General features: G+C 40.7%; 1 protein-coding gene across 7 annotated transcripts in view; it reads right to left on the bottom strand.

Moving 5' to 3' along the window:
* Positions 1–17,420: 17,420 nt before the first annotated feature.
* LOC109921738 (RNA polymerase II elongation factor ELL) overlaps positions 17,421–24,503 on the bottom strand; it is an 89,986-nt gene continuing 82,903 nt past the window's right edge. For all 7 annotated transcript variants that reach the window (XM_048615961.1, XM_048615963.1, XM_048615962.1 and 4 more), the window contains exons 11-12: positions 23,079–23,123; positions 17,421–20,626 (exon numbers count right to left, since the gene is read on the bottom strand). In XM_048615961.1, the coding sequence (XP_048471918.1) occupies positions 20,519–20,626; positions 23,079–23,123 (153 nt within the window). In that variant the 3' untranslated portion in view covers positions 17,421–20,518. The remainder of the gene's footprint in view (positions 20,627–23,078; positions 23,124–24,503) is intronic.

The following is a 24,503-nucleotide window of genomic DNA, read 5'->3' as shown; positions in this document are numbered from 1 at the left end:
CTCATCCATCCTCTCCTCCTGCTCACTGCCTCCCCTGTTCACTAATTCCGTTCCTTTTCCATAATCTTTTCCAGGGAGTTGCCTGGAGAATGGCCTATAGATAACCAAAACTTGCCTCTCTCCTTTAAATGAGGCCCATGGCCCAATATTTGGTTTCCTTTGGGCCTAATGGTTCAGGCCCATTTCTGGTGCCTAATTCACATCAATTGTTGATGATATTTTAACCTTGTGCACAGCTATGTGCATCAAACCCCACCAGATGGCAGCATTACATTGCTTTCTGGGAATTATTTACCAGTTAAAAAGAATTTGTGCACTAAATCTTTTCTGAAGAAGGGTCTCGACCCGAAATGACAGCTTTCCTGCTCCTCTGATGCTGCTTGGCCTGCTGTGTTCATCCAGCTCTACACCTTGTTATCTCAGATTCTCCAGCATCTGCAGTTCCTACTATCTCTTGTGCACTAAATCAGTCTCTATTGTGGACTTTTCACACAAGAACTTATTTCCACACAAAGTAGTAAAGGCATTCCCAATGAATAAACCCCAGATTAACAGACCTCCATGTTTAAGATTAGATACATCCATTATTCATTTTGACAACAGTTAATATTTGTTTATGTTTTTAATTGCTATCAGCTTCTAGTTTTAAAGTTTTCAGACCAAAATGAAATGAATTTTGTATTTGCATGTTATTTATTAGTCAACATCCTATTTCTTTATAACCCAAATGATCAAATTACCCCTGTGGAACCTTACACGAATTTAACATTTTAAGAGTCTGAGCAAATCCGAAGCTTAAATCTCAAATTTGAAATGTAACGTGGGTAGGAAGCTTTCTTTGTTTTTGCCTGGCAAATAATCAGACATTCTGATTGGGCGGCTATCCTTTACAGACCAGGCAAAGTGTTGGTTTCTAGGTAATGTACGAAGCCCCAGAACAGCTTTTAAATTCGACGCGAGTTTTGGAACTGTTGTAATAAATCAGTGAACTGCAACAACTACCCTCTGGGTCAAGAGTTTTCCGGTCAATTTTTCACTGGCACTGCAAAGGAATATTCTAGAAGTAGTAACTTGGAAAGTGATTGTTGCTGAACATGGAGACTGCAGTTGGACAGTTGAGAAAATTAAACAATTTGTATTTGATGAGACTAACCCTACTTCACCAAGTTTGATTCTCTCGTAATTCTCTTGCTCTAAAGGTTATGGGTTCAAGCCCCTTTTCACCACCAAGATCCAGACCGTCGCTCCTGTGCATTATTGATGGGCCTGACCCCTGCATTGAGATGTAATGACCTTCCTTTCATGTTAAACGGAGAGTCTGCTTGTTTCCTTAGAATGAAGTAAAATATCCCACTATCGGGAGGTAGAGCACAGGGGAGTTATTGTCCCGGCCAATATTTATCTGTTAGTCAACATCGTAAAAACAGATCAGTGGCTGTGTTTCCTACATTCAAAAGCAATTCAAACTGAAAGAACTGCTGATGCTGGCATCAGACAGGGGTTCACCTGTACATCCACCAACCTGGTCTACTGTATCCATTGCTCCCAATGAGGCCTCTTCTACGTCAGTGAAACCAAGCATAGACTCGGGGACCGTTTCGTAGAGCACCTACGCGACAAACTACAACACCTTCCAGTCATCAACCATTTTAACTCCCCCTCCCACTCCCTGGGTGACATGTCCATCCTCCAGTGCGACAATGACACCACACGCAAACTGGAGGAGCAGCACCTCATATTCTGCCTGGGGAGCCTAAATGGCCTAAACATGGAATTCACCAGTTTTAAAATCTCCCCACCCCCAGCCTCGTCCCATGTCCAACCCTCCCTCTCATCCTCACCTCCTTGACCTGACACAACCTGTCCATCTTCTCTCCCACCTATCCGCTCCTCCCATCTCACTGAGCAATCCCCACCACTCCCTACCTGCACTCACCTATCACCATTCCACCTACCTTCCCCAGCCCCACCCCTCCCCTCTCTATTTATTTCCCAGCTCCCTGCTCCCACCCCATTTCTAACAGTCCCGACCCGAAATGTTAGTTTTCCTGCTCCTCTGATGCTGCCTGGCCTGCTGTGTTCCTCCAGCTCCACACTGTGTTGTCTCAAACTGAAAGAACTGCAGGAGCTATAAATTAGAAACAAAAACAGAAATTGCTGGAAAAGCTCAACAGGTCTGGCAGTATCTGTGGAATGAAATCAGAGTTAACATTTCAAGTCAAGTGACCATTGCTCAGAACTGGTGGTAGGTAGGAAAATGTTGGTTTACATGCAGAAGGCAGGATGGGGTGAGGGGGTAAGGAGTAAACGATAGGTGGAGATCGAACCCAAAGAGAGAGAGAAGGACAGTTGGACGAAGAAAGGAGTGGATGATGAACAGTCTGGGAGAATGAATTGCTGTGAGTGGACGATTAGTGGTTAATGATGAGGCGGGTGTGGAATAGCAGACCATGTGATAACAAGGCCTGGTGTGTGGGGGTTGGGGTAAGGACATGAGAGAAGGTGCCTCAAGGCCTAAAATTGATGAACTTGATATTGGGCCCAGAAGGCTGTACAGTCCCCAAATGGCAAAGGAGGTGTTGTTATTCCAGAGATAGTAAGAACTGCAGATGCTGGAGTCTGAGATAACACAGTGTGGAGCTGGAGAAACACAGCAGGCCAGGCAGCATCAGAGGAGCAGGAAAGATGATGTTTTGGGTTGGGACCCTTCTTCAGAAATGTCAGCTTTCTTGCTCCTCTGGTGCCTGGCCTGCTGTGTTCCTCCAGCTCAACACTGTGCTGTTCTTCCAGCTTGTGCTTCAACAGTTCAACATACCACCATGTTCTCTGGTCAACATCTCTCTCTCAGACTTTGCTGCAGTGCGCCAGCATAGCTCAGAGCAAGCAGGGTAAGGTAGGGTTTGTCTGACTTGGGGGGATGTGACAAAGGGCTGTCAGAGGAGGCAAGGTTGTCACATCTCTGAACTGAGCTAAAGGGCAGCACAGTGAAGGCTGTCAGTGAACAATACCATGAGCATTCTCCAGAAATGCTGCAGTTCACAGGAACTGTGCCTGATGACCATTGTTTCATTGTGCAGGGTCTAGTCCTTATGGGCACAGAGGAGGCTATTTGGCCCGACGAGTCCATACCAGCACCATAATCCCATCCGCCCTTTTCCCTGCCTTTATCGCTCTGTAACTTGATTTCCCTTGAGAGCTGTTCCAATTCATTTTGAAATCATTCAGGAGTGCCAGCAGCTGAGGACAAAAAATGTCTGACTTATTTTTGTGATGAGCACAATGAAAACAAAAACATTTTTCACTATATGCAGTGAAATGATTCTAGGCCACGTCAAATGGATGGAAATGATCAGAGGTCAAGTGCATCGAATGTTTACCTTCTATTACCCACCAGAGAGTGGTCTAAGGCATTTGTATCAAGCCATCCGAGTGACCTGAGCAATTGAGTTTTCAATGCAGCTAGTGCCTATATTTCAGGGCGAAGTCCGCACCAAGACCTTGCTGGATTAGGCACATGGGAAATGAAGCAAAGCAAAGGACTACAGCAGGGCTTCCCAAACCTGTTTCCAATGTGAGCCCGTTTTAACTCACCACCACATTCTCAAGAGAAATCGGGGCTGGGCAACAAAGATTGATATTGCCAGCACTCGGCAGAACTGCTCACGTGAACAGGAAGATTAATAAAAATCGCTTGAAAAATTGTGACCACAGATGCAAAACAAAAACAAAGCAACAATAAAGCTGCATAGTAACATTTGGTATATTATTAAGGTTCCTGTCTATGATTAGGTAAAACATGTAAATTTGAATTTTGACAACAAGAACTTTGTAAAGATGTGATTACTTTCTTTACTTGTAATCGTCTCCAACTTCCCCAGAGTGCAAAGTGGCAGGATTATCTTGCTCCCACCCACACACATCTTTCTAGCCCTTCCATCCCCACTCTGCATCCCCTCACTCAATCACACCCTTTCTCCTTACTTAATCCTCACCCCCCAATTCAAACTCACTCATGGTCTCACTCCCATACCCGCTATACACACAACCACTCCTCTCTTCCTCTCTCCACTCTCCTGAATTTCCTGACTGTCTGTGGATGTGGGAGAGCTGGACTGGGACAAAGTGGCCATTGCTGTTCAAACCCCAGGACTGGATCCCAGTCAGAGAGATGTACAGCACACGGAATCAGACCCTTCGGTCCAACTCGTCTATGCTGACCAGATATCCTAAATTAATCTGGTCCCATTTGCCAGCATTTGGCCCATATCCCTCCAAGCCCCTCCTATTCATATACCTTTCCAGATCCCTGTTAAATGTTGTAATTGTACCAGCCTTCACTACATCCTCTGGCAGCTTGTTCCACACATGCACCCTCTTCATGAAAATGTTGTACTTTCGGTACCTTTTAAATCTTTTCCCTCTCACCTTAAGTCTACACCCTCTAGTTTTGGATTCCCTTACCCTGGGTAAAAGACCTTGGCTTTTCAACCTATCCGTGCCCCTCATGATTTTACAAACTTCTATAAGGTCACCCTCAGCCTCTGGCACTCCAGGGAAAATAGCCCCAGCCTATTCAGCCTCTCCCTGTAGCTCAAACCCTGAAACCCTGGCAACATCCTTGTAAATCTTTTCTACACCCTTTCAAGTTTAACATCTTTCCCATAGCAGGGAGACCAGAATTGCACACAGTATTCCAGAAGTGGCCGAACCAATGTCCTGTACAGCTGCAACATGACCTCCCAACTCCTATACTCAATAGGAGCCAATAAAGGCAAGCGTACCAAACGCTGCCTTCACTATCCTGTTTTCCTGTGACTCCACTTTCAAGGAATTATGAACCTCCATCCCAGGTTCCCAAGTCCTGGTCCTGTTCTGCACATCTCTGGCCCCCAGCCCACTCACGGTCCTGGTCTCTGCCAAGCTCTCAGCCTCCTCTACCCTTGGCTGGCAGCACAGAGGAAGTAGCACTAAGGGTAGGGTGCAGGATGGCAGCAACAGGTAGTGGCAATATGGCTTCTGGCGGCTCATAATCTCAATGACTTGTAGGTTAGCACCAGATATGAGACAGAGAGGAGCTGATTGGCCGGGAGGACAAAGAGTAAATCATAGTGTGGAATAATTAATTAGCTTGCAAAAGTCAGAATCCCACGCTACAACAGAAATGTCTCATCCCTGACTGATGATCAGCTCTCCGTGTAGGTCACCACTCTCACTATGGAATAAAGTTCTTCCTCTCATTCTCCCAGCCAGCTCTTACCCAAACCTTTAAATCTGTGGCTTTTAGTCCTGATCCCATCAGTCAGTGAGAACACCCATTATCTAAATCAGTAACCTCTATAAAAATCTCCCCTCAATCCCTCATGCTTGGAGAAATACAAATAATCTAATGCCGACCTACTGAGGACAGTTCAGTGGGAGAACCAATTTTAGAATTTTACAATTTTTAAAACCTCTCTCTCAAATATTTTGGGGAAATCCAAATACTGAAACAAAGATTTCATTTTATGCAATGCATGCATCTGGGAGAGATTTGCAGAAAGGTTTTAAATCAAATGGCGTGGTGGCTCAGTGGTTAGCACTGTTGCCTCACGGTGCCAGGGATGCAGGTTCAATGCCACCCTCAGATGGCTGTTTGTGTGGAGTTTGCATGTTCTCTGTGTGGGTTTCCTCTGGGTGCTCTGGCTTCCTCCCACAGTCCAAAGACATGCAGTTTAGGTGGACTGGCTGAGCTAAATTGTCCATGGGGAAATGTAGGGTAGGTGGGGTAATCTGGGTGGGATGCTCTTCAGAGAGTTGGTGTGGACTTGTTGGCTAAATGGCCTGTTTCCACACTGGAGGGATTCTATGACCAGCATCTGATAATATTGCAATTTTCCATTTTGTTCAGAGAGAAGCCGATCACGTCAAATCACCTACTACTCTGTGTGCCCCAGTCACAGGGCCAGCTGTGGCTCAGTTAACAGCGGCCTGGCCTCTGAATCAGAAAGCTGCACACATTCCAGAGTCCTGGGAACAAAATCTAGGCTGATAATCTAAAGTTTTACTAGGCTGATAATCTAAAGTTTTACTAAGGAGGTGCCATCTTTCAGATGAGATGTTAAGCCAAAGCCTTGATTCCCCTCTTCAGCATGGCAAAAGGCCCCCGCTTCCACCCTGCCACCCCCACCAATGCCGCCCCCCCCCCCCCCCCCCCCCTTTATTTGGAGAACAGGGCAGTTGTCCCCAAAGTTCTGGTCATTATCACATTCCTATTTTTGTGGGATCTTGCTGTGTGTGGTCCATAACAAATTGGAGGCTCATCCGGGATCCTCAATTTGTTATGGACCAGACCAAACCCCCTCAAAACATATCAAGGAGATAGCCTAGACCTTACCTTTTAACTTCATTAAAGTGTGAGGTGCTACATTCTAGATGTGATTTGATTGGACAAACTACTAGGCTTTAAGCAAAACACATTACATTATATCACAGTTAAAATGCAAACAAAAAAAAAATCACATAACTTTGACTCTACCAAAATACTTAACAAAATAACATATTTTAACTCCTACTCATCAACTGTTCCAATGTAGCGGGATTCCGTAAACACACCCTTGGCGAAGGCAAATTCAGCGAAACAGATTTCCCTCACTTGCGGTCTTCTCCAGTCCAGGAGAAAGGACAAAAAAAACCGAAAGCATGAATCTAGCAGCAGAGAGACAACTCAGGAGTTTTGCAGCAGCAGCAGAGACAGTTGGATCTAGCAGCTTCAATTCCACAAACCCTAATTTCAACGACTGAAAGCAGAATTAAAACCCTGGGTCTGTGTGAATCTGACTCCACCCACTCATGCTTCTATGGTCTGCTTTAAACAAAACCCGAAGCTATTTACATTGCTTTCCATGAAGCAGACAGCTTGGCACAGGTTTACAACACCCCCCTTCAAAGAAGTGGGACAGACAAATCTTTCTTAAAGGCATATATCATTAACTGATGGAACTCAAGCCTTAAGTTACTCATTCTTTAGATTAGGATCACTTTTCACATTGAAGAGAATTGTCTGCCATCCTAAAGAGAAAACCACAGAATAGCCTCTTTTTAAAGGGTTCACAAACCGTGTACTTGCCCCAGTCTGCTTCAGCCTATTTTCAAAAATCATACCTTAGTTTGTTCAGAAAGAAATGAGTTGATGCCAGTGAGACAACTATCCCTTTACCCAAACACATAAATTCCAAACATTCCAGTCTGAACAAAAATGGGAGAATGCTGCACATGCAGAAATAAACTGCCTACACAGGAAAAACATCCACAGTGAAGTATGGGTTGCAACTAAACTGGAGAGGCACGAATATCCTTGCAAGGAGATTTGCTAAGGAGGGTTTAAACTAGTGTGGTAGGGGGTGGGATCCAGAGCAGTAGGTCAGGTTAAGTCAAGTAAATCTAAAAGGAAGAATAGTGGTAATTTACCAAAATTTGCTGGACTCTGGGATGTTTCCAGCAGATGGTAAACAGCAAATGTGACGTCACTGTTTAAAAAAAGGAGGTAGAGAAAAGGCAGTAATTATGAGCCAGTTAGCTTAACTTCTATAGTGGAGAAAATGCTTGAATCTGTCATTAAGGAAGAATCAGCGAGATATCTGGATAGAAATTGTCCCATCAGACAGACACAGCATGGATTCATGAAATGCAGGTCATATTTAACTAATTTACTGGAATTCTTTGAGGACATTGCAAGCGCTGTGGACAACAGGGACCCAGTAGATGTGGTGTATCTGGATTTCCAGAAGACATTTGACAAAGTGCCACACAAAAGGCTGCTGCATAAGATAAAGGTACATGGTGTTACGAGTAACGTATTAGCATGGATAGAAGATTGGTTAACTAACGGAAAGCAAAGAATGGGGATAAATGGGTGTTTTTCTGGTTGGAGATCAATGGTGTGCCTCAGGGATCAGTGTTGGGACCACAATTGTTTACAATTTACATAGATGAATTGGAGTTGGGGACCAAGTGTAATGTGTCAAAGTTCACAGATGACACTAAGATGAGTGGTAGGGCAAAGTGTGCAGAGACACTAAATGTTTGTAGACGGATATGGAAAGGTGAAGTGAGTGGGTAAGGGTCTGGCAGATGGAGTACAATGATGGTAAATGTGAGATCATCCATTTTGGTAGGAATAACATCAAAATGGACTATTATTTAAATGGTGAAAAATTGCAGCATGGATGAACAATACCTGATATTTTGCCTCGGAAGCTTACAGCCCAATGACCTCAACAATAGCTTCATTATCAATATTGACAACAATACTCAGTCATCCATTCCTCCCAAAAATTCCTCAACATCATCAAGGACACCAGAATAGAAGAGGACAAGATAATGATATCCTTCGATGTAACAGCACTACTTACACCCATAAACATTGACCTAGCCAAAGAGACAACTGCCACACTGCTGGATGAATCAAGTAGGAATGGATACCTGAAAAGCACAATTCACCATTACCTCAGAGACAGACCACAACAGGAAGACACAACACGACCTGGCTCAATAATCACCCTACTGTACATCAAGGACATTTCAGAGATGACCATGAGACTGTCAGACACCTAGGTATCAGAGTAGCCCACAAACCAACCACCACCCTACGACAGCTTCTGACAAATGTATAGGATCCCATACCCAAAACCAGCAAAACTGGTGTAATATACAAAATACCATGCATGGCCTGTGAGAAACACATCGGCCAAACCGGAAGATCACTGATAATATGGATACATGAACACCAACTAGCCACCAAGAGACATGACCAAATCTCACTGATCTCACCACATATGGACAAAGAGGAACACAAATTCGGCTGGGACAACACATCCGTAATCGCACAAGTCAAACAGAGACACACCAGGGAATTCCTGGAGGCCTGGTATTCTAACCAGAACTCTGTCAACAAACACGTTGAATCAAACCCTGTGTATAGACCCCAACAAACCGATGCATATAAATAACAAGTGGGACAGAAAGCCAACGCTTCATCGGAGGCGCGCTGACGATGTTACCTAGCAGGGTGACCTTATTCCTTATTCATTCATGGGATGAGGGTATCACTGGCTGGGCCAGCATTTATTGCCCATCCTTAATTGCCCAGATGGCAGTTAAGACTCAATCACATTGCTGTGGGTCTGGAGTGACATGTAGGCCAGACCAGGCAAGGATGGCAGTTTCCTTCCCTAAAGGACATTAGTGAACCAGATGAATTTTTCTGACAATCGATAGTGGATTCATGGTCATTGTTAGATTCTTAATTCCAGATATTTATTGAGTTCAAATTCCACCATCTGCCATGCTAAGATTTGAACCTGGATCCCCAGAACATTATCTGAGACTCTGGATTAACAGTCTCGTGATAATACCACTAAGATAAAATCCAAAACGGGGAGGTGACAAAACATTTGCAACCAAACCCACCAGCTCGGCAAGCATGTCGACAACCTCATTGACTTCATCAGCTTCAAAATCCCTCCAACCCCAGCCTTATCCCATATCCAACCCTCCCCTTCCTCCTCACCTCCTTGACCTGACCTAACCTGTCCATCTTCCTACTCACCTATTACTCCACCCTTACCATTGACCAATCATAATAACCTCCTACCTGCATCCACTTATCACCATCCCACCCACCCACCTATTCCCTCCAGATACTTCTGGACTCCCGTCCCCCACCCCAGTCCTAACAAAGAGTTTTGTCTCAAAACGTTGACTTTCCTGCTCCTGGGATGCTGTCTAACCTGCTGTGATTTTCCAGCTTTACATCCAGTAACTCTGGCTTCCAGCATCTACAGTCACCAAGCTCAGGTAGACTGGATTTGTTTTCATTGGAATGCAGGAGGTCGAGAGGCGATTTGAAAGAAGTTTAAGATTGTGAATGGCATGGATACAGCAGAACGTATGACGCTTGTTCCCAGGGTGGAGGTTCCATTACTAGGGGACACAGGTTCAAGGTGCAGGGGTTGGGGGGGGGTTCGGTTTAAAGTAAAAGTGTGAGGCATGTTTTTCACACAAAGGATGGTGAGTGTCTGGAATGTGCTGCCAGAGGTGGTGGTGGAAGCAAACACAATAGCAGCGTTCAAGAAACACCTGGATGAGCACATGAATAGGAAGGGAATAGAGGGATATGGATCCTGTAAGTGAAGACTGTTTTAGTATGGAAGGCCAAAGGGCCTATTCGGGTGCTGTATTGTTTGTTGTTCTTTGATTAGAGTTCAGGACCAGCAGGCTCCTGGGAGGATGAAAGGATGGCAGGATTCAGGAACCCTAGATAACAGGAGATGTTGAAACTTTAGTCAAAAGTCAAAAGGAAGCATATGTAAGGTTTAGGAAACTGAAATCAAACAAGACCCTTGAGGAATAAGGAAAGTAGGAAAGAATTTAAGGAATTAGGAGAGCTTAAAGTGGCCATGAAATGTCCTTGGCAACTAAGATTAAGTAGAATCCTAAGCCGTTTCCTACATATATCAGGAGCAAAAGGGTAGCTAGGGAAGGGTACATCTGCTCAAAGACAAAGGAAGGATTCAATTTGTGGAGCTAGAGGAAGTGGGCGAGGTCCTTAATGAGTACTTCACATTGGTTTAGAAAAGAAAATGCACATGGATGATGGTAAAATTAGGGAGGGGTATGTTGATATTCTAGGGCATGTCAACATCAAGAAAGAGGTGGTATTGAGTGTTTTGAAAAACATTAAGGTAAATAAGCCCCTAAAGGTCTGATGGGTCAATCCCAGGATACGGAGGGAAACAAGGGAAAGGATTGCTAGGGCTGTGACATAGATCTTTATATCCTCTTTAGCCACAAGTGATGTCCCAGAAAACTGGAGAATAGCCAATGTCATTCCTTTAAGGGCAACAGGGATAGTCCAGGAAATTGTAGGCCGGTGATCCTTACATCAGTGGTAGGGAAATTAATGGAGAAGATCCTTAAGGACAGGATTTACTCCTATTTGGAAAGGAATATAGAACATAGAACATTACAGCGTAGTACAGGCCCTTCGGCCCTCGATGTTGCACTGACCTGTGAAACCAATCTGAAGCCCATCTAACCTACACTATTCCATTATCATCCATATGTTTATCCAATGACCATTTAAATGCCCTTAAAGTTGGCGAGTCTACTACAGTTGCAGGCAGGGCATTCCATGCCCTTACTACTCTCCGAGTAAAGAACCTACCTCTGACATCTGTCCTATATCACCCCTCCATTTAAAGCTATGTCCCCTCGTGCTAGCCATCACCATCCAAGGAAAAAGGCTCTCGCTGTCCACCCTATCTAATCCTCTGATCATCTTGTATGTCTCTATTAAGTTACCTCTTAACTTCCTTCTCTCTAATGAAAACAGCCTCAAGTCCCTCAGCCTTTCCTCATAAGACCTTCCCTCCATACCAGGCAACATCCTGGTAAATCTCCTCTGCACCCTTTCCACATCCTTCCTATAATGTGACGACCAGAACTGTACACAATACTTCAAGTGCGGCCGCACCAGAGTTTTGTACAGCTGCAACATGACCTCATGGCTCCGAAACTCAATCCCTCTACCAATAAAACCTAACACACCCTACACCTTCTTAACAACCCTATCAACCTGGGTGGCATTAGGTATATTAGCATGGCTTTGTGCAAGGGAGGTCTTGTCTCACAAATCTGATTGAATTTTTTTTGAGGAAGTGGTGAAGTTGATTGATGAGGGTAGGGCAGTTGATGCTTTACTAAAGCATTTGACAAGGTCCCTCATGATAAGGGGGTCCAGAAGATTAAGTCATACGAGATCCATGGTGAGTTGATAAGTTGATATAAAATCGGCTTGGCCATAAATGACAGAGGGTGGTTGTGGAGGGGTGTTTTTCTGACTGGAAGTCTCTGACCAGTGGTGTTCTGCAAGGATCAGTGCTGGGAACTCCATTGTTTGTAATTTATATAAACGATTCTGATGAAAATGTGCGTGGTTTGGTCAGTAAGTCTGCAGAACACAAAAACTGGAGGAGTTGTGGATAGTGAGGAGGGTTGTCAAAGGATATAGCAGGGTATAGATCAGTTGGGTGGAGAAATGGCAGATGAAGATTAATCTGGACAAGTGTGAAAACATGCATTTTGGGAGGCCAAATGCAACAGGAAAGTATACAATAAATGGCAGGACCCTTAAGAACATTGACATACAGAGGGATCCTACAGCGCAGGTCCATAGTGCCTTGAAAGTGGCAACACAGGTGGATAATGTGGTAAAGAAAGCATATGGCATGCTTACCTTCATCCGTCAGGACACTGAGTATACAAGTTGGCAAATCATGCTGCAGATGTAGAAGACTTTAGTTAGGTCATATTTGGAGTATTGTGGTCAGTTCTGGTCACAACACTATTGGAAGGATGTGGAAGCTTTACAGAGGGTGCAAAAGGGGTTTATCAGGATGTTGCCTGGATTGGAGAGTATTAGCTATAAAGGAGAGGTTAGACAAACTTGGATTGTTTTCAGAATGTCAGAGACTGAAGAAGCATCTGACAGAACTATATAAAATTAGGGAGAGGCTTGGATAGTGTGGATAATCCTCCCAGAAAACGTCAAATAATAGGGGTCATAGGCTTAAGTTGAAAGGGATAAGTTTGAAGGAGATGTGTGAGGCATGCTTTTTTTTTTAAACACAAGGTGGTAGGTACCTGGAATGTACTGCCAGGGGAGGTAGTAGAAGCAGATACAACACCAACTTTTAAGAGGCATCTAGTCAGATACATGAACAAGCTGGAAAGACAGGGATACCGTCCACGTGCAGGCAGATGGGAAAACTAGTTCTACAGTTCTGAAGAAACCAGTTCTGAAAGGTCACTGAACCCAAAACATGAACTCTGATTTCTCTCCATAGACACTGCCAGACCTGCTGCATTTTTCCAGCAATTTCTGCTTGTGTGGTTGCAGGCAAATGGGATTGGTCTAGAATAGCATCATGGTTGGCACAGACATGCCTGTTCCTGTGCTGTATTGTTCTATATATGAAAACTGCAAACTGTGAAACCTCACTGTAATCTAGCATGTTTCAATTACTCCAAACAGCAAAGAAAAAGGACTTGCAACTTTAAGCCTGTTCCTCCCTTCACAAATGCTGTAGTGTTTATCTGTTTTTATTGAAGTTTAAGTGAAAACCTTTGAGGGCTGAATGAAGTACAATATTTTAAAGGGATAGCATTTCCCTTTTTGTATTGTACTTTTTGATGCAGGCTTATCAGAAATCACTAAACAGGTTATTAGCTACTTCAGACAATAAAAGAAGACACAAGGGGAAGACATGGAGACAACAGTCACTTGAAACCAATAAATTTCCTGCTTTACTCTTAATAAGCCATTAATTCACAGGCCAAAAACATACTTTTAAAAATCAACGGTACTTTATTAAGATGAAACAAGTTACAGCTGCTACAAGAAAAAATACATTTTGAAATTTTATCTACTTTGTCGACCATTTTGCAGTAATACAATTTAAAATTTTCACAAGATCAAATGGACAAATTCAGCTGCTGTGTAAAGTAACAGATGGCAAAAGCAAACAAATACAAGATAAAATTATGCTGCATTTATCACATTTCTATGAAGGTATTTGATCTGAACATTTGGAGAGGCCAGTCTTCTTTCAGAATTGTTTAGATTAAACATTGGAACATTTTCAATGTCACCGATCCAATTTTATCAAATTATGATGGTTCATTCCTGATGAATAATAGTGTTGCCTATTCAATAAATATTTAAATAAAACACTTATAAATTAAGCAGTGAATAATCTTCTGCACAATATTTAAAGTCAGTGGAATTAAACATAATCCACTCACTGAACGGCATATCCTAAACTCTATTGCTGGCAGACCAATCTTTTAAAGCAATATGTTAGCAGAGTTGTGAGATGCCTGGGCAGTTATGAATGACAAAGTGCTTTTGGGAAATTATACAAAAAAAATTACAATCCATGATGGCAGCAGAACGTACATCATCTGAAAAGGTTGCAACACTTCAGGGTTCCTATGGTTTTTGTTTTGGGATTCAACTTTGTACGTTATCCATGTTTGCTGCAGTATACTCAATCAAAGCTACTTAGTTATTGAGCACCATATTCCTACTCGTGTTATTTTTGTTACTTAGCGCAAGCTGATCAAGATTTTTTGTTTGAATAGTCAGGAATAGCCTGTTAAATTCTCAAAGCTGCCAAACAGATCTAACTTGACTGACAAAGCAAAAATGTTTCATGTTGGGAAATATAATTCCATTTGTTAGCATTTTGCAATGTATTTTTAGTGGATGATGAAGTTCAAGCTAGGAAGCAGTTGGTCCTCATTTCTGTATTGACAATGATTGCTAAAATGTCTCGATTACGTTGGGGCTTCTTTTGCATTCCCTTAAGGGATCCACAGTAAATGAGCATCGGGTGCAAGTAAATATTTCCTTACTGAATCCTGAGGGGGCTCAATCTACAATACTGAAATAGTTCTGAAGAAAGGAATGTGTGATAAAATTATGAAAACACTGGATTACTATTACTACCTTATTTCAGAAAGTTATACTATTTTCCATGTACAATGAATATTTGCATGCTGAAATGAGTCCAAACACAACATGTGCCATATGCCAGCACACTTTGTTTGTTAATGTTTAAAGTCAATGGGTCTCAAAGCCATTTAGCTTGCACCCATAATATCAGTTTCTGCTATGACTCTGAATCAAAAGTGTCTCCGAAGTGAAATGTGAAGGCTTCAGGTTATGTGAAATAACAACGATCTTTTGAAAAAGTATTTTACATCAGAGTTGGTCACCCAGGAAAAGAGCTATTCAATCATTTTTAAAAAGGGGTAGTAGCTGTCAAAGAAATGAAAGGTACATTACAAGAGCCAGATATATGGGTTCATGAAGGCAGAAACACATGTTCCTCCTGTAAGAAAGTAAGGCTCAACATGATACACAGGAGAATTGACTGCAATTAGATAAACAGCTGCTGCACTAAAAGATTGCACCATATGCAGTCAGCATCATATTAACAGTCAGTCACATAATTATTGCTGATTAAAGCTACAGATTTCAAAGATTGTTCAATGGGAGTGTGAATATTTATGAAAACAAAATCATGCTAAACATTTCCACCTGACAGAAAAAACTAAGTTTCCAAGGCTTTCTGAACAGGTGCTGGAAACAAGAATCATCTTTTTAGCGGGGTTCCTAATACGTGAGAGAAGTTAGCATTCTGCTTAGGAATCCCTAAAATAGGCTGAGATCTCTTGACAAGTGTAGCTTCAACTTACATTCCTCCTCTACGAACTGCTCTCATTGGTCCAAACTGGGACCGCTTAAATACAAGGCTCAAGGATTTGTAAATATGTTCAGGGTTGTTATTGGAGTTTAACTAAATGGACGACACTGATTTTACCACAAGATGCTGGTAGCAATATTTTTTTCAGATGAGATGTTTAAGCACCTACATAGCTTGCCCTCTGGGGCGTAGGATAAAGATACCATGTTTTGAAAAGACTTCTCACTGGTGTCACAGCTAATACTTGTCTCTCCAAAACCAAAAAACAAATAACCTAGGCATGATCACATTGCTGTTTATGGGACCTTGCTGTGTGTAAACTGGCTGCCATGTTTCCTACATTATAAAAGTGTGACAACACAAAGAACTTAAATTAGCAATTGAAGACTCTGAAATGTCCTGAGAGACACACACAAAATAAATGCAACTTTTCTTTTTAAATAAAGATCACAGGTTAGTGTTAAATGTGCTGCGGTCCTATGTGCAATCTTGAAAATTAGAAGGCTGCCTTAATGGTGATTGGTAATTGGTTTTTAAACTCAGTTCCTACACTCAACACAACCGTTTCAAAAAGGTGCATTATGTCCAGAGTCAGAAAAAGCAGCTGATGTATCTGATTGGTGTATAACTCTGCAGAAGTTATACACCAAAGTTTTCAGTTGAACACAGCTCCAAAGGAATGCTCTGATGAAAAATGCTGTAAGGAGTTCCAGTCAGAAAGAGATGAGAAAACACATGGATTTGGCTCTATTGATTGACTACTAGAAAACAACTACTGCTTTACGCTGTACTCTGTTTTCCATTCATATAATTTTGTTATTAGGAGTATAACCAAGAAATCATGACATGGCCTGTGGCGCTACTAATGACATTTATATAATGCTATTAAGGTAATGTCCCAAGGCCCTTCATAGGAAAATCTAAAAGCCACATAAAGGAGATATTAAGGTCAGACGACTGAAAACTTGGTCAAAGAGATCAGAACTTCTTAAAGGAGGTGGATGAGGAGGAGGAGTGTAGGGAAGGAATTCCAAGCCTTCAAAAGAACTGAAGACATGGTCATCAATGATGAAGTGATTAAAAGCAGGGATGCACAAGGGGCCAGAATTAGATATTGAATGTTATGGCACTGGAGGAGATTACAAGTGGGAGGGAGGTGAGAGGCTACATGTTTACAAGGTTCCCTCTGTGACTGTCCAAGTATGTCTATGACTATTTCTGTACACATGGGGTGTGTCCACGAGTGTGCGCCCATGTCAGTATCTCATGAGAAAGAGATTTTCCTTGTATTTTTCCATGATATACTTCGTTGTGTGTAGTGTCCATGTGTGTAAGATGGAGGGATTTGAAAATAAGGATGCGATCTTTAAAATTAGGACATCGACCGACTGATAGCCAATGTAGGTCAGAGAATAGGGCTGTTGGGGAACAAGACTTGGTGCAATTTGGGACTGGGCAGCAAAGTCCATGATGATTTCAAGTTTAGAGAACCATTCACCCCAAGTTGTATTCTTAAATATACTCAACAATTTCCATAATCATGCTGTGAATTGCATAATGCTGAAGGAACAGACATGTCAAAGGTTTTCATCCTGCACTTATCAGGACACATACAGAAATACCAAAATTCAAAGGGAACGTCAACTTGTACAGAAAATTGTTCTGATTGTCGGCAAGCAGACGAATAGGTCCAGGTATAGCCATGGATAAAAGTACCTGGGAGAAGTGGTTCCCAATCTTTTCTTTAAAAACAAAAAGGGCAAGTCAAATCTGAATTTTTGAGGCATTTGTTGTGGGAAATGCACCAGGAAACCGTTATCTCCCAATATTTTGTTTAACTGAAAAAGGTGCAATGCCTGGTCATTTTCTGTTTGTAAAGATCATGCAATATAAATTGTTGTTCCCTTTCAAATGTGATGTTTTTGCTTCTGATGAGTGCAACATGGAAAACTTTAACAGTGACTTTTTTACCTGCAATACTCAATCTGTATTCTTGCGAAATGTGTTCTAAAATAGAATAAAGCAGGAGGGCCCTTTCCAAAATGGTGGTCTACTGAAGGTATCTAATATTGTGGTGCAATATTGTAAAATAATAGCCAGGAACATTACAAGTGGTAACATAGGGCTCAATTTTAATGGATTCCTCAAATAATTCTCTGCTGTTACAAACTGAACTCAACTTGCAGCAAAATGCTTCAGTAGAGTTGACATTCACATAGTGCAGAACAAGGAGATACAAGGAGGACAATTGAATTTAACAACATAAAATTCCCAAAATGTAAACGGCTTTTTAACAAATGTGGAGTTCTTTATGATATGGTCAAAATATGTCAATGGCTTGGCAGAAGGCAATTTTGGCCAGTGCCATCATTCAGAGATACTTTTTCAATAAGCCAAATTATTAGCCATATTATGGCACGTAGCCACTGGAAAACACATACAAACCATAGACCTAATTCGGCACTTGCAAGGTCAGGTTAGTCATGGCTACAGTGCTGCTGGATCATAGCACTAATCCTCATACACACTGCAATCTATCACAAAAAAGTCAGAGCTAACCATGTGATTTCTAATATTAAGAAAGCACACCAAAACATTTGGAAGTTTGTGTACTGCAAGTCAAATTATTTCACCTAACGAAGTTCTGGAAGTAAATAAATAGCTTAAATAAAGATCAAAAGTTTTTCAGTACATCATGAAATTCTAGATCCTCAAATACATTTGAAAACAATAGGCTTAAATTAGTTTCTTTTTCAGAAAGACATGCACATAAAACCCTTAATAAAAAAGGATGTTTGCAGATTTGCAACTATTTCTATGTCAAATCGAGTTACGTACAACATTTAACAAAACAATAACGTTTATGAACAACCAATCAAACATTAGAGACAAACTCAGGAGGTAAGGCAGTATCTGCAGAGTGAACACAAGGCTTGAGGTTTTAGGCATCCTAGATTCCAAATGTTAACTCGTGTTCTCATAAATGCTGACTGTTTCCAATGTGTCCTGTATCTGTTCCAGTATTTTTATTATTTTTTTTCAGCTCAGGACAGTGCAGGTCAAATGTAGTTCACATGTAAACATGGGGATTCATTTGTGTGAAGTGCCATTTGGCAAGAGATGGACAATGAAAAGAAAATGAGACACGGACAAAGGAAGAACCAAGAAATGAGATGAAGTTGGTAATAAAACTAAGGGTGATGGCAATTACACAAACAACAATTTCAAACCAGAAGTTCAGGGTTAAGCATACCTCTGAAAATCCAATTAAAACTGGTAACTAAGTAGTACCTGAAAACAGGAATTATTTGCACAGATATGCCTGGAAAGAATATCCATGCAACATGACACTGCTGCTAGTCAATTTTTACATGGTAAAAGCCAACTTCAACCTCCGATCATAATCCATAATTTACAGAAACAAGACTCAACAAGGCTAAACAAGGTTGAAAATGGAACTGGTCAATTCCTGTCCTTAAAAATGGTTATCAGATTTCAGTAATGCAAAACAGCAACAAGAATTTAGAACTTTGGAAATTCATGTAACTGAAGTCATTGGCCTGACAAAATGTTAAATCAGACATTGCATGGAAAGCTGTTATTTTACACCATGTCAACATTCTACAGGATTAATCTAACCAAGATCTTTTGGCTAGGGATAACAAGTTCTCAATTCCCCCACCTGCAATAACATCATTGTCAAAACCCCAGAAATGCTTTCATATCAAACATTCAGCAATACCATCATCAAATTTATAGGAACAATATCAGAATGGTTCTCATTCATTGAAATGCGATTTCAGTGGTAGAGTACACATCTACCAACACAATTCAACCACAGAGGATACAGTTCACACAGCATGGTTATTTATGATCATTTCACCACTCAAACTATTGTAGAGCACACCAGCCACGTTTGATTTCACGTGCATGCTGCTTGGTGACATAAATAATGATACAGTCGAAGCTCTAGCTACAATGAAAGAGGGAGGAGTCATGATCACGCTAGGGTCTTACACAGAGTGATAAAGATGGTACGCAATTCCTTCCAGTGAATATCTCTGCCATTTTATGTATTGTTACATACATCCTGTAAAGTTTATATTTAGCTCAGGCACCTACATTTTAAAATCATTCTGCTTTGATTGTGCAAACAAAAAAAAGGCAAAACATTCAAGCAATAAATTATTTTAGACATAGATCAGGTGTATGGACTGATGAACAAGGATGCAGCAGCTTAAATGAGTATAGATAACACATTTTCACAGCGTGAAATATACAGGAAATCCTATATCAAAAACATTGTACACCAGTCATACAATCTGAAGATGTTACAATATTCTTTGTAATAAATCTTGGCCAAATTGGGCTTTAAATTTTCTTGAATTTAAAATCTATTTTTTTTCTGAGAATATTGATAATTAAATACAAAAACATCCATACAGAGTAAAATGTGACCCATAGCACTTTTTTTTTCCTCATAAAAGGTTTGTAAGCAATCTTGGAAGAATATATTTATTCTAACTAAAAGATATTTATTTGACACGGATTGTATTACCTGGGATCAAATGACGATAAATCATTTCTGACTGGCTTAAAAGCAAAGTGAGCCAAAGCAAAAGTCACTAGAAAACACATACTAGTGTTATTTCCAAGTTGAAACACCTTAAGGCAGTATTACTGCTAAAGCTGGGTACTTTTGTCTTAGGTATCACAATGATGTCACCTGAACCTATTAATGTATGAGACTGTAACCTTAGTTGGTGAATTTATGATCAGAAATGCATGCTGCATATAAAGATTGGCCCCACTAAAATGCAAGGCAGACTAACATTTTAAATTCATATTAAGGCATCTTAGAGGAGATAAACATTTGCCAAAATACTAAGACAGCATTATTTTCTAGCATTAAGATTTGGTATGTAGTACATAGATACACTGCAAAAATCGTATAAACAACGTGCAGTTTCTGGCTCAGTTCACATTGTTAATCACAGGTAGTCAAACCTTGTCATGAGCACGGAGACCCTCAGTCCTTCAATGGCAGATTGTATCGCTTTCAATGGTCAAACTGCAACTGTCAAAAAATTTCTTTATATAAAAAAAGCTAAAAATTGTCATCCAGACAAATAAGTTCTCTTGTATTGTATCCAGAAGCAACTAAGTTGGTCTTAATGTTTAAGAAAAGGAAGTCTTGGCAGTGAACATCGTCATGACATCTGGTTTGGGTCAAATTCCAATATTAACTGTTTGATGTGCGATAGCTTCCGGTGTAGGTACTCACAGCGAACCTTCTCTTCCTGATATGTGGGATGGGTCTGTTTCAAAAAAAAGGGAGGAAATAAAAACATTCACAATACTAAAATTGTTAAAAAAACACAAAATATAACAAAAAGCTTGTGAAGAGAGCCACAACTGAATTTTACAACGTGCATGAGAGAGACTGGGATAGATGGAGGAGGTACGCACTTAATTATTGCAAACATTTTATAGTTTAACTCATTGTTAATTTAGAAATAGTGACGGAAAGGCATAAGTTTCCATAGATATTGATGACCTCAGCGTCACTGAAATGAAGGGAAGAGTCAGAGGACAGACAGAACAATAGGACAAGAAGTTATTGAATAAATCTGGAGAGCTGATCAAGCTGAGATACAGGAAAATGGACTATGTCAAAATGAAGATTTTTTGCACTGCAAAGGAATGCATGCAAAATAAAACATGATCAACACTGAACTGATAAACAATATGACCATCTACAAAGCATTTTGAAAATACCTATTTCCCATATCACAACATTCCCAGGCAATTGCAATAAAAGACCAACAGCTAACAGAGAAATCCTCAAGTATTCTATAAGCACATCAATAGTAAAAAGGTGATAAAATGAGTAGCAGACCAATTAAGGAAAATGCTGATTTACAGTGGTAGCAATAGACATGGCTGAGGTGTGACATTAATATTTTGCATCTGTATTTATCTATGAGATAGATGTTGCCTAGGCCATGGTGACAGAAGGAAATTTTTATGTTAAGAAGTACTGGATAAGTTGTTGGTACTTAAGTTGACAAAGCACCTTGCGCTGATGGGATGCATCCAAGGAGAGTGAAGGATGCCAGAGTGGAAATTGCAGAGACACTGGCAATTATCTTTCGTTCTTCCCTAGACTCAGAGGCAGTCCTAGACGGTTTGCAGAATTGCAAGCATTACATCCTTGTTCAAAAATGGTTGAAAGAGATCCAGCAATTACAGACTAGGCAATTTAACTTTGGTGGTAAAGAAACTTCTAGAAACAATTATCCAGGAGAGTAATAATAGTCACAGAAAATAGGCATTAATTTGGAAGAGTTGGACTGGATTTGCTAAGAAAACATTGTATCTGACTAGCTTGCTAGAGTTTGTGAAGTAACAGAGAAAGTTGTCGAGCTCAAGGTTATTGATAGAGTGGACATGGACATTCAAAAGGCATTCAAATATGTGACACACAACAGACTCAAGGAAAGTGTTATGTAATGGAATAAAACGCACAGTAGCAATGTGGATAAAAAATTTGCTGAGTGAAAAGAAACAGAAAGTAATAGTTTTTTGGGTTTTTTTGAGCAAAGGAAGATTTGTAGTGGAATTCCCCAGGGGTTAGTATTGGGGCTTCTGATTTTTTTTTTGGTACATCATGTGGTAGATATGGGATCATTTCAAAGTTTGCAGACAACACAAATTGTGGAAGAACTGCAAGTGATGAGGATGGCAGTGTAGAACTTCAAAACAAACATTGACAAGTTAGTGGAGTGGGCCGATAGGTGCAGTTAAAGCTCAATGTGGAGAGTTGAGACACAATACACTTTGGAACAGGGAAAATGGAGAGACAGTATAAAATAAGGTGCTATTCTAAAAAGGTGTATATAAATCATTAGAGGTGGCAAGGCAGGAAGAGAGCGTGGTTAATAAAGCAGATAGCACTCTAGGCTTAAGTAACAGTGGCACAGAATAGAACAGCAGGGAGGTTATGTAGAACCTACGGGGAGTGCTTGGTTAGACCGCAGCTGGAGTACTGTGTACAGTTCTGGGCACCGACTTTAGGAAGGATGCAGACGCAACAGAGAACATGCAGAAGAGCTTTACGAGAATGAAGTTTCCCATCTATTAAACCAAGTATGAAGACAGACTGGAGAAGCTGGGTAAGAAAAAGGCTGTTGGGGGATGTGACAGAAGTTTTCATAATCATGAAGAATACAGACAAGATAGATAGGGGGAAACTGTTCCGACTCAAACAGAATCAAAACCATAGGGTACAGTTTGAAAGTGTTTCGCAAAAGCAAATACAAGGCAAGATAACATCCTTTTCACACAGGAATGCTCCGAGTTTGGAATGCACTGCATGAATCGGTGGTGGAGACAGTTCAACTGAGACATTCAAGACGGAATTTAATGACTATTAAAGTAGGAAAAAATGCAGGGTTACAAAGAAAAGGCAGGAGTTTGGCACAAAGTCATAATGCTCAGGGAGCAGGTGCAAACAAGATGGGCCAAATGCCCTCTTTCTGCACTGTGATGATTCAGTGAAATTGAAGGAAGCAAAATCTGGCACTTGATTTGTAAAGAACTAATGGTATAGTCTTTTCTAATTTAAAGCCGAAGAAATCAGCAAGAAAAACAGCTAAGCTACCTGGAAATTGTAATTCTGATCAATTGCATAAAACAACTTCCGAATTAACAAGATCAAAAAATTAGGTAAAACAATAAACCATCCTTACCCCAAAATGAGTAACCTACCTTTTTAAATTTCCTATATTCCTCAAATATTTGGTCCTCCACCATCTGAAATATATCAATAAAATAGGAATCAAGTTTTTACAACATAAGTGTATTAATACATCACGTCAAACATTCAAACATGGTTTCAGATATTAAGCATTAGATACAAAATTCACCTCTTACCCATTTTAAGTTATTAATTCATAAGGTCACAGCTTGTTGGTAAATAATTGTGATGTTCGAAAACAGAAATGGTTATGTTACACCTTTTAACACAAATTCAAAATACATATTCACTGCAATCAAAATTAACCATGGTCATCCAACATTACCAACTTAAATGATAATCTAAATTCGTATTTCACCAAGTTTATTTTAAATATAAGCCATTAGTTAAGCATTTTTAGAAGAATTTAAACAGGATAGAGTCAATTTTTTTTTCTAATGACTATGGTCTTCAACTATGAGTAATCAATCAGTAGGAAATGATAGTTTCATGAAACTCAATTAAAAGTTCAAAGGGAGTATGTAGAGACTGGGGCCACATTTGTCCTTACAATTTGTCTCCAATGATTCGGGTTATTGGGCTCTACTTTGGTGCTTCTGTTCCTTATCTGCTAGCTTATCCTTTTAAAGATCTGTGGACCTGGAGTTTCAGAAAGAGCTGTTTACATCACTCATGCCTAATTGACAGTCAGTTCCTAGAACAGAGCAATCGTGATTTTCTAGCACTGAGCTACAGCACGCAAACCAATTTCATTCACTTCAGTGGTTGCTGTGTTCCAACCGTCTCCAATTTCTGAATGGTCCTTGGGCAATATGAACAGGATACGGAAATTACTGTGGCTTCCAATCTTTTACTTTTCAAACTTTTACGTTATCTTAGGAAGTATACTGTCTTTGAATTATTGCAGTTCTTTTTTTTGAAAATTCATTCTACCACTCAATTTTACGTGTTGAGGTAACCGTGCTGTCAAACTTAATCCTATTCAGATTTTTAGGAAAGGAAGCCACAAATTGGGTTACAGCAGTGAAGAGCAAATGTGAGGCAGACTAGCCACTGTGAATGATCAAAGAGGAATCCAATTTTATGATGTCAGAAACAGTAGTTTAGGTTTAAACTGATGTAGATTTTATGACTCGTTTGTCTTTGCTCATTCAGTGTAAAGTCTGACATGGAGTACAGTGAGCAGCAAATCAGATTGCTCCAGCTTTTTAGCTGTCCTGAACTGGCACAAATCAGACAGGAAGGTAGCTGCATGTCATTCTATTTTAATAAATCCCCTCCTCTCACTACAACATGTTTAACACAATAGGCTACTGAATTAGAGATAGTAGGAACTGCAGATGCTGGAGAATCTGAGATAACAAGGTGTAGAGCTGGATGAACACAGCAGGCCAAGCAGCATCAGAGGAGCAGGAAGGCTGACGTTTTGGGCCTGG

Source organism: Rhincodon typus, chromosome 33 (assembly GCF_021869965.1).
Source record: "Rhincodon typus isolate 14 chromosome 33, sRhiTyp1.1, whole genome shotgun sequence".
Taxonomy (NCBI): Eukaryota; Metazoa; Chordata; class Chondrichthyes; order Orectolobiformes; family Rhincodontidae; genus Rhincodon; species Rhincodon typus.
This window is presented reverse-complemented; position numbering and strand designations above follow the sequence as displayed.